We start from the raw sequence: 9,780 nt of genomic DNA, 5'->3' as shown, positions 1-9,780 counted from the left end.
ACATGGTTATCCCGTGGAAAGCCCAGAATACCACATGGAGAAAATCTCGGTGCCTTCGTTTCGGAAGGCAGCACTGAGTTTGTTTTGCGGGGTGAGTCAGAACTGCTGAAGGAAAAGGCACAGATCGGTAGCAAGTATTGGGTTGGGGGTCAGGGAGGGGATGGAAAAGGATATATTGACCGATTAAGAGCGATGGGAGCTGGTTAGGGGCGGAAAGGAGCGGGGAAGGGACAGGCTAGGGACGGAGGGGACGGGGAAGAACAGAGTTGGGACAAGGGTCAGAAAGCTGCTAAATTGGGACGGAGAAAATGAGAAAAAGAACATATTTGGAACGCAGAAGAACGAAAGGGACAGCGTTGGAACAACGAGGAATAAGAGGGGGCAGAGCTATGTCTTGGAACAGGAAGGATTAGGATGGACGGAATGAATTCGGCAGGGTGATTAAAGACAGACAGAAACAGGTGAGCAAAAGCCCGACTGTACTTACAATATCACTTAGCGCGAAACTAACCGACTTCAGAGCAAACTGGACGGGCTGTTGGCTCCCACGACAGCGCGGAGTGCCTCAGTAAGCGTCACGAAAACCAGCTGAACGGACCGGGTGCGTAGCGGCAGGGAATTCGGCTCGACCCTTCACATGCCTGAAGTCGATCAACGGACGCCTCCATCTCGTAATAGACACGAACAGCCAAAGATATAGTGGAGAGCATGGGCTTGGTAACGGCCAGGTTCAGCAGAACTGGAAACGCCTGCGGCCATAGGGCCCGGGTCAGCCAGTCAGACGTGGGCACTGGACAGCTGCCGTACGACTAATGTCAGTGGGTCAGATGCCACACATGGGGATGGACGCCAAATGGCCTTCGTCACCGAAGAGGCGTCCTTAAACCCAAACCATCATGCCATACATGGGGCACAGTTGATATCGTCCGTCAGTTGAGGTGTGCTGCTGTGAACGCTTTACATGCATCATGTTTCCCACTCGCGGGCGTGTTAACGCCCGTGTATGCGTAAGATCATATGCCCTCCAGTTTCCACCATGGTATTTGTGTGAGAACTCACACCATCACATACCGACAAAGGTCTGGACGGTACCAGTGTCACCACTACCTTCCTCACTCTCTGGACATGTGCGTCAACTCAATCTACTACCTAGCTTTACACGGCAGCCTACGCGATACAAGAAACCACCTGACCTAGCCCTGCGCGCAGTTTCCGGTCCTTAGCGCACTCGAGGAGATGCCTATGATTCACGGCATAGTTAATAACCTTTAGGGAGCCCTACTGGATCCAATTTCAGTTAGTTGAAGACACTTTCACTGCAAACATACAAATCATGCACGCCAGAGGTTGAAGACTGATACCAGTTATACCTTCTGGTCATGCCACCCAAACAAAGAGAATCAGATCAGAGGCCAATCAGATCAGGGCCCAATAGCCAGGGACAGCGGCAGAGATACGGTCATCTTCTTACGGTCGCGGATAATGTTGTTAAGGGTTAGCTTTGATTCAAGAGTTCCCAATTCTCAAACAACTAAACAAAACAGCTAGCATAATGGTGCTCGCATGCCTCGCTGCTAGCTATCGAACCTCTGGCCCGGCTGAGCCACTCCAAAATACAGTGAGCCACGCATCAAATACCGAGCGGTACAGAAAAGGGTCGGGAAGGTTGGGAAGAGGCCGATATATCGCCGCGGCCAACCTGCGCCCGGTCGAAGGCCACTGCCACCTCCAAGAATATCCGAGTGGCCTCACGCAGAATACCCAGCGTGGACCGAAACAACTTGTCCATGAAGGCAATTACGGAGAAGGCCTGCAAACATGGGGTCATGAGGATAGGGATAATGGTGCACAAAATAACAACACAGTACAAATAGAGACGCCGAATAGTCTCACAAACACGGGGTTATTAGGACAGGAGCGGAGCTGGTGGTGAAATACTGGCAAAGTAACACAGACACCGCACAATCGCCAAATCGCGGGGTTACTAGGACAGGACTGCGGGGCTGATGGTGCACAAAATACCAGCAAGGCACTCATACAGACACTCCACAGTGGCCAAAACACAGTACTAGGACAGGACTGCGGGGCTGATGGTGCACAAAATACCAGCACAGCACATATATACAGACACCGTAGGTACAGTCGCACAAACACAGGATTATGCGGATAGGAGTAGGACTTGTTTGTAGTTATTTACAAAGCTGGTTATCTAAATAATAAAACAGTGGTACTAGCTACTACCATCATATTATATAGTTCATGTTATCTATGTATATAGAATAATGTTTAGAACAATTTAGAACAATGCACCACTTCTATACCGTTCGATAAGCGGTTCAGTCCAGCAGTAGCTTTACAGAAGTTGGCACCTCTTCATTCTGTAGACGATGCCAATGTCGAAATAAAGGCTAAAATACAACCCTCTTCGGTTTTCTGTTCGTTCTGTTTTTATTTCTATCAATAATCAACAGAGACTTGTTTGTTTGTTTGTTGGGGGTTAGGGGCGCACCGCAACAGAGACTTGAAAAATAATTAAATAAGCAGTTAGTAAGAAGGAAGGGAGCGAAAAGGAATGCTGTGCGATGCCCACAGTCCAGAGCGCGAGTCAGTCCTGTGAGTAGTAGTATGTAGTGACAGCCGTGCTAAGGGCCGGCGATCCAATGTTACAGCGCAGGTGTCAGCAGCGTCTTCACTCTCCAGTCTCTGCACCCACCTATACACCCACCAGTCTCTGCACCCAGACGTCATACTCTGTAACCCGACCAGGATATACCTGTATACGACGGCAAGAGCCCGCCACCTGAGCTACTTCCAAGGTGCAATCCGCTATATAGAACTGGGCGATGTTAAACCATGGCATCAGAGCAGTGGCGTATCCAAGGGGGGACCCTGGGGATCCTAGGATCCCCCCTGGAGCCTAGAAAAAAAGTTTTTTTTTTATAACACGGAAAAAATTGAAATGACTTCAAGGGCCCTTTTGACCACTTCCCATTTTATTCGCTAAAAGAAAAAGTATTGTAGAACTCTTTTGAGGATTATTAGAGGACACATTTAGACCAATGAGGGACCTTGTGAAGGATACAGAGGGCCCTCTCAGGCACACAGAGAGCCCTCTCGGGCACACAGAGGGCCCCCTCAGGTACACAGAGAGCCCTCTCGGGCACGCAGAGGGCCCTCTCAGGTACACAGAGGGCCCTCTCAGGCTCACAGAGGGTCCTTTCAGGCACACATAGGGCCCTCTCAGGCACACAGAGGGCCCTCGCAGGCAAACAGAGGGCCCTCGCAGGCAAACAGAGGGCCCTCTCAGGTACACAGAGGGCCCTTTCAGGCACACAGAGGACCCTTTCAGGCGAACAGAGGGCCGTCTCAGGTACACAGAGGACCCTTTCAGGCACACAGAGGGCCCTCTCAAACACACAGAGGGCCCTCTCAGGTACTCAGGGGGCCTCCCAAGCACACAAAGGGCCCTCTAAGACCAGCAGAGGGCCCCTTAAGACGAACAGAAGGTCCTCTGAGGTACGAGGGTCAATGTCAGGCCACAAGGTACCCTATGAGGCACCAGACGGCCCTCTTAGATCAAAGATGGTCCCTGGAGGTCACCAAAGGGCCCTCTGAGGTGAACAAAGTGCCCTCTGAGATCGAAGAGATCAAAGAGATCAAAGAGGGCCCTCTAAGGCGAATGGAGGGCCTTCAAAGGTCACAACGTGCCCTCTGAGGCCACTGGAGGGCCTTCTGAGTTGATATGAGGCTATGTCAGACCACCATGAGCCCTATGAGGTTTAGGCCCTCTGAGATCAAAGAGGGTCCTTGGAAGTGATCGGAGTACCCCTTAAGGCTCATTGAGGCGAACAAAGGCCAGAGGGCCCCCTTAGACACCACAAAGAAGTAAAAAAGATCCCTCTGAGGCCAAAGACAGCTCTCTGAGATGTAATAGGGCCATTTGAGGCATCCGAGGGCCCTCTGATGCCACAGAGAGGCGCCCTCTGATGCCAAAATAGGGTCCTCTGAAGTCTAAATCCACCAAAGGGCCTTCTGAGGCGAACAGAGGGCCCTAACATCCACCTCAAAGAGGGCCCTCTGAAAATCAACTGGCCCTCGGAGTCAGTGTCCCAAAATCGTATTTTGGCTTGGGTGTCAGAGGGGGAAAAGGTCACCCAAAAGAGGGATAAGAGTGGACAATTGTCAGTCACAGGGCAGTCGGAGCCCTCTGAGAAGGCCACTTGAGCCTTACAACAGTGGGCCCTCTGAGGTGATCTGAAGGCTATGTCAGGCCACTATGGGCTCTATGAGGTCATAAGGCACTCTGAGGAAAAAGCTCTGAGGCGAACAGAGGGCCCTTGGACAATCAGAGGACTTTTTAGGTCAACTAGGGGCCTTATGAGGCCAGCAAAGGACCCTTTGGGACACAAACAGGGCCTCTCAGGTACCCGGAGGGACCTCTTTTCTAAGGCAAACAGGGGGTCACCTTAGATGATATGAGGGCTATTTTAGGCCACTAGGGGCCTCATGTATTAGACCAACATACGGTCATTTGAAGTAAAAGAGAACCTTTTGAGGTAAAAAGGGCCCCTGGAGAGAAAACAGAGGGACCTTTCAGGTACCCAGAAGGTCCATGGAGGCCACTAGAGGACCCTTTGAGGCCAGTGATGGTCTTCAGAGGCCATCAGAGGGTCCCCCTGAGGGTAACAGAGGGTCCTTAACCCTATTCCTGGCGGGCTCCGCCGGGACAAGAAACTGGCGGGGGGGGGGGGGCCGATTCGGCCCCCCCCCCTGAGATCTCGAGAACGAAGCAAGATAGCGACAAGCGGTAAACGGCATCGGATACGCATGGACAAGGTCTACAATTTTTACTAAGGTCATTTTCAGGTCAGGTCAAAGATGACGTCACAGGGGTCGAAAAAGTCAAAATGGCGGCGCTAGATATGGAGAGAGTTTTTCTCGAATAACTTTCGAATTAGTCAAGATAGGAACAAACTAAGGGCATCATCGTGATCCTCTCGTCAATCCGCATCGAATGATATATATGTTGACCTCGAAAGGTCAAGGTCAAAGGTTGACCTCAGGTCACGTGACCTCGAGGTCATCATGTATATCATTCGATGCGTCTTGACGAGCTGAACACAATGAGACCATCCACGCGTCTGTATCTTGTTCCTGTACGGAGTTATTGGCCAAAAACCTTTGGTGACCTTTGATGACGTCACATGACCTCACAGCTGCCCAACAGCAAAACAGACCTCAAGGTAGTGAAGGTTGATCGTATATGAAGTCATGTATGGTATATGGGGCCATTCCGACCCGTTTTAGTGGTAAAAACAGGGAGTTGATTTTTCCCCCATTGACTTATAATGGGGAGGTCGCGAAACTGACCTGACCTTAGGTCACCGATATCAAAATTCCGAGATATACAAATTGCACATACTGGTACCCTAACTAAAGCCTGAAGAGAAGAAATTGATCGGTCAAAAACTCTAGCTCTGGCGTGATTGCAAACTTTTCTGAGGTAGGGTCACCAAACCGCCTCTGGTGACCTGACCTGAGGTCAGATCAACTCAAAATTTTCAGACATGTTGCGTAGAAGCCTTTTAGGAAAAGTCAGAAAATTTGAGCTTCCTAGCTCAACGCGTTTGGGAGAAATAACCAAAAAACCTCAGGGGGGGCTCCTGAGCCCCCCCCCCGCCAGGAATAGGGTTAAGACGACCAGAGGCCCTCCGTGAAAATGCGGGCGTCACAAGGCCCGGTTTGCATCAAAGGTCAGGTAGCTATGCCCAGTTTTGGCTCTCTGTTGCCTGCCGACGTGTTCCGGGCTGTCGCAAAAAGACGATGTGGTGGCACCCACGCTCCCCCCCCCCGCCCGGCCAGGGTCCTTCTAACCAGGGATGCGGAGGCGTGGAAATTTCAGACGGCTCCGGCTCCGGCTCCGGAGAGAAAAAAAAATCGGCTTCGGCTCCGGCTCCGGCTCCGGCTTCGACTCCAGTACTCAGTTCATCCTTTATACAAATAAATACGGGTGGAAAAGAAAAGATGAAGGATTGGTTCACGTTGTTTCTGTATTTGCATAACAAGGCTATTTTGAATACCACATATTTTACTGCCTTGCAGGCACTGTGAAACCGAACTAGGTCAATAATGTTTTCCTCTTCAAAAAAAAAAAAAAAACAGCCGGAGTGGCCGCCTTTTTTACCGCTCCGGCTCCGGCTCCGGGCTATATTGTTTCACGGCTCCGGCTCCGGCTCCGGCTCCAGGCAAAATATGCCGGCACCGGCGGCTCCTCCGGCTCCAGCTCCGGCTCCGCACCCCTGCATCTATAACCCGGCTTCTGAGCCACGTACCAACACGCCTAAGGCAGTGTTCGAAGGGACGCAAGCAAACAATAATGACGAAATTACGCCTGTCACTTTTTAGATCAGTTCAAAATTCAGTTCACATAGGTCATCCAAGGTTAAATTTCGCCAATTTTCAGGTCCAATTTCGACAATTTTCAACAAACCACCGCATGATTCGGAAATGAATAGAGCTACAGTACCGGGGAAAAGCGTAGTTAATAGCTCTTTTAACACCCCTTTCGCCGTTTCCATCCTCAGGACATTCAAATCCTTCTCCTCCATGCCGCAAACCCTGATCCGGGCTGGACCTGGACGGGCAACTTTATTCCATGCGGGCGGCTCCCATTGGAGCGCACTGCAGCTCCTAAGGAAGCACACTCATAACCGGGTGCAGTGAGCACTTGGGAGGCTGGTCGGCCTGTCCTGTTGGACAGGCTCAGCCCCAGTGAGTCACCAAGGTGCCCGCCCAGACCAATGTCTCCCTCAATTCCTATCATCCCTCCGGCCCTGAAATGGCCTGTCAGACCGAAAGCCGAAAGGGCCTGGGTCCAACCCAACAAAACAAACAAAGCTCTTTTAACGCACTTTCTGTAAACTGTGCTCAGATTTGACCTAAGCCTGTTAATTGTACACTTTTTATATCGGAACATTTTCATGTTCCTACAGCTCTGTAGGCCTGATAGCTCTTCCTGCGAAACATTTTTTGGGTCGAAAATGGCAGAACATGACGTCATTCTGACGTATTTGCGGCCAACCTATCAAAGCCTCTGGAAAAAGGTCACAATGTGTAAAATGGATGCCCGGAGAGGTCCTGAAAGTTTCGTGGCGATATCTGCACTCATTTAGGAGATAGCTACGGAAGAGGACAGGGGGCCGTTTCGCCCCCCCCCCCCCTTACGGGGCGCGGGATAACGCCCTTTCAACTCAGGCTTCAAGGGCCCTTTTGCCACTTAAGGGCCCTTTCAACCCAGTCAGTCAAGGGCCCTTTTGACTGCGGATCCCCCCTGAGAGAAATCCTAGATACGCCACTGCATCAGAGCCACGTAAACAAACACCTAAAACAGACGAGCGCATCAGCAGTTAAGCCATCGCGTGATGTTTTACACTATTGCTTGGCTGCCACTTAAAAAGAATCCATGCATTTGTGGTCTAGGTATGAAAATAGAAGTATATTAGATCAAATCAAAATTATAAAATGAAAAATAGTAAAAGATGACGTAAACAAAACCAAGTCGAAGAGGTAGAGAGGAAGGTGGCAATGCGCGACCGAGTACAGCAGCACGCGGTGCGAGCTGAGTCGCTCCGTCAGCCGGGCCAGGGGCGGCAGTGGCAGCAGCTGCCATGCAAGGCGGGTGAAGGCAATGCAGTCGCAGCCGCTGCTACCATCTCTGTGCCTCCCTCTGTGATAAACTAACAGCCCCGCCACCAGTCCCACCGACACCAGCAGCGCCAGGCAGCCGACACCGTCCCGGTGTACCTTCATACGGGAGAGGACGACCAGTCCCTCGGCTAGCACCGGCGCGCCATACGCTATACAGTGCTGGCTGATCTCAATTATAGGCATCAGAGCCAGGTAGGCGAACGCCTAAAACACACGGACAAGGCTGAGTCGTGCCGGAGCGCCTGTGAGCTGGCTACTGCGTATCGTCAGCCTAGTCTCTCAGTTCTCGCTATCACCATGGTCCTGCGCATGTGACAGATCCTGTGCATCGTGATTCGTGAACTGAGATGGGCGTAGAACTCTTATCGTAACAAAACTCCATACACCTCCTTTCTCGACCTGATCTCTTCTCTTGAGGCACCATAGTGGGGATACCCTGGGGATTGTTTGTGCATTGCTATATCTGCCCACCCTTCCCTGAGTCCGTCGTCCCAATCCCGACGTAGAACTGCAACATGGCGAGTGGCGACCAAAAACAGTTTACAAACACGTTATTATACACATACACTTCCAACAAGATATCTGTCCCTCAGTTATCTAATCTGATGATGTTCTGGCCCGTCGCCCCAGGCTGGTGCGGCTTGACTATCGGGTAAGTTATACGCCCCCACCCCCACCCCCGACCCCCACCCACCCCCACCCCCACCCCCCACACACAATGTGATTCTTCCCTGACCTGTGCGACGGTCAGGTTATAGCCATCCCCCTGTATTGACGGGTCGTGCCCTATCCCCCTCTCCCACACACACTGTGACACCCTTCCCTGAGCTGCGCGGCCGTACGCCCCCCCCCCCCCGTGACACCCCCGATGCGCTGACCTGCGCGGCAGTCAAGTTGTACCTCCCCCCCCCCCTCTCCCACACACACTCTGTGACACCCTTCCCTGAGCTGCGCGGCCGTACGCCCCCCCCCCCCCGTGACACCCCGATGCGCTGACCTGCGCGGCGGTCAGGTTATAGCCAGCTCCGACGTGACACAGGAATGTGATGATGGCAGAGATGACCGGTACAGTGGGCGCCAGGGCGATACTGACGCTCTGCACGTAGGCGGCGCGCTGCAGCAGCGAACGCTCAGACGACCGCGCCGCTGCGGGAAAGGTAACAATATAAATTGACACACATACGACCGCTAAGACTGCACATAAAATTGGCTGTGCTCCCCCTCTTTTTGGATGGGGGATGGTACAACGTAAGACCTCAATCTAATTTTTAGTCAACTGGTACCAGCGCGAGAAAGGTCATAACAGAATCAGAAACATTTTCCGGCAATTCATCCAGCACTCCGGGTGTTAACGAAACACTTTACGAATCGAGCTGTCCTAGTGTCCCTTCTCCACCCTGACAAAAATAAAAACTTGCCAGTTCGGGCCACTTGCCTCAATACTAATAACCAGGCACCAATAAGCCCTACTCACAGAGCGCGAGGTTGACTATCATAGTCAACCTCGCCACATAATAGGCACCTGCGCAGCCGTGAACAGCACAACAATGAGACAGAAGCACAGCCGAATGCACGCAGCAGACTGCAACTGCAACAGTCTCGCACGATTTCCACGAGCTGTCACAAAGCCACACTCACCGGTGATGCGTTTGACGAACGTCGCCTCCCAGGCGTACTGTTTAATCAGTTTGATGGCGGCCAGAATCTCGTGCATCAGCTGCACGCGACGGTCCGTGACCACGATGGTACGTCGGCGCAGGTAACCGGTGATCCGCGACAACATAAACTGACGGATACATAAACGGCAGCGGTCAGTGGTGACGGTTAGTGGTGCCAGTGGTGACATTGTGATTGTTGGTGCCAGTGGGGACAGTGCTGATGGTTAATGGTGACTGTCAATGGTGACGGTAAATGGTGGCGGTCAATAATGATGGGCTATTGAGATGGTAAGCGATGGTGGCCAAGTGATTTTCAGTGGTCATTGACAGCCATACAACAGCAGCTAGCGGTTAAATTTGCTGGATCAACAAGTAAGAAGTCTGTGACAAGATAATGCATCGTGAGGATGATGCA

At 51.8% G+C, this 9,780-nt stretch overlaps 1 protein-coding gene across 4 annotated transcripts in view; it reads right to left on the bottom strand.

Annotated features, from left to right (window-relative positions):
- LOC122392560 (multidrug resistance-associated protein 5-like) overlaps positions 1–9,780 on the bottom strand; it is a 63,755-nt gene that overhangs the window by 27,886 nt on the left and 26,089 nt on the right. For 2 of the 4 annotated variants that reach the window (XM_043387585.1, XM_043387584.1), the window contains exons 7-9: positions 9,346–9,493; positions 8,705–8,853; positions 1,700–1,810 (exon numbers count right to left, since the gene is read on the bottom strand). In XM_043387585.1, coding sequence (XP_043243520.1) covers positions 1,700–1,810; positions 8,705–8,853; positions 9,346–9,493 — 408 coding nt within the window. Of the gene's footprint in view, positions 1–1,699; positions 1,811–7,803; positions 7,912–8,704; positions 8,854–9,345; positions 9,494–9,780 lie in introns of all 4 variants that reach the window. The other 2 variants (XM_043387586.1, XM_043387587.1) reach the window with 2 other exon arrangements.

This window comes from Amphibalanus amphitrite, unplaced genomic scaffold (assembly GCF_019059575.1).
Source record: "Amphibalanus amphitrite isolate SeventyFive unplaced genomic scaffold, NRLGWU_Aamphi_draft 000491F_arrow, whole genome shotgun sequence".
In the NCBI taxonomy this organism is placed as follows: domain Eukaryota; kingdom Metazoa; phylum Arthropoda; class Thecostraca; order Balanomorpha; family Balanidae; genus Amphibalanus; species Amphibalanus amphitrite.
The sequence above is the reverse complement of the archived record's forward strand: the minus strand, read 5'-3'. Positions and strand labels throughout refer to the sequence as shown.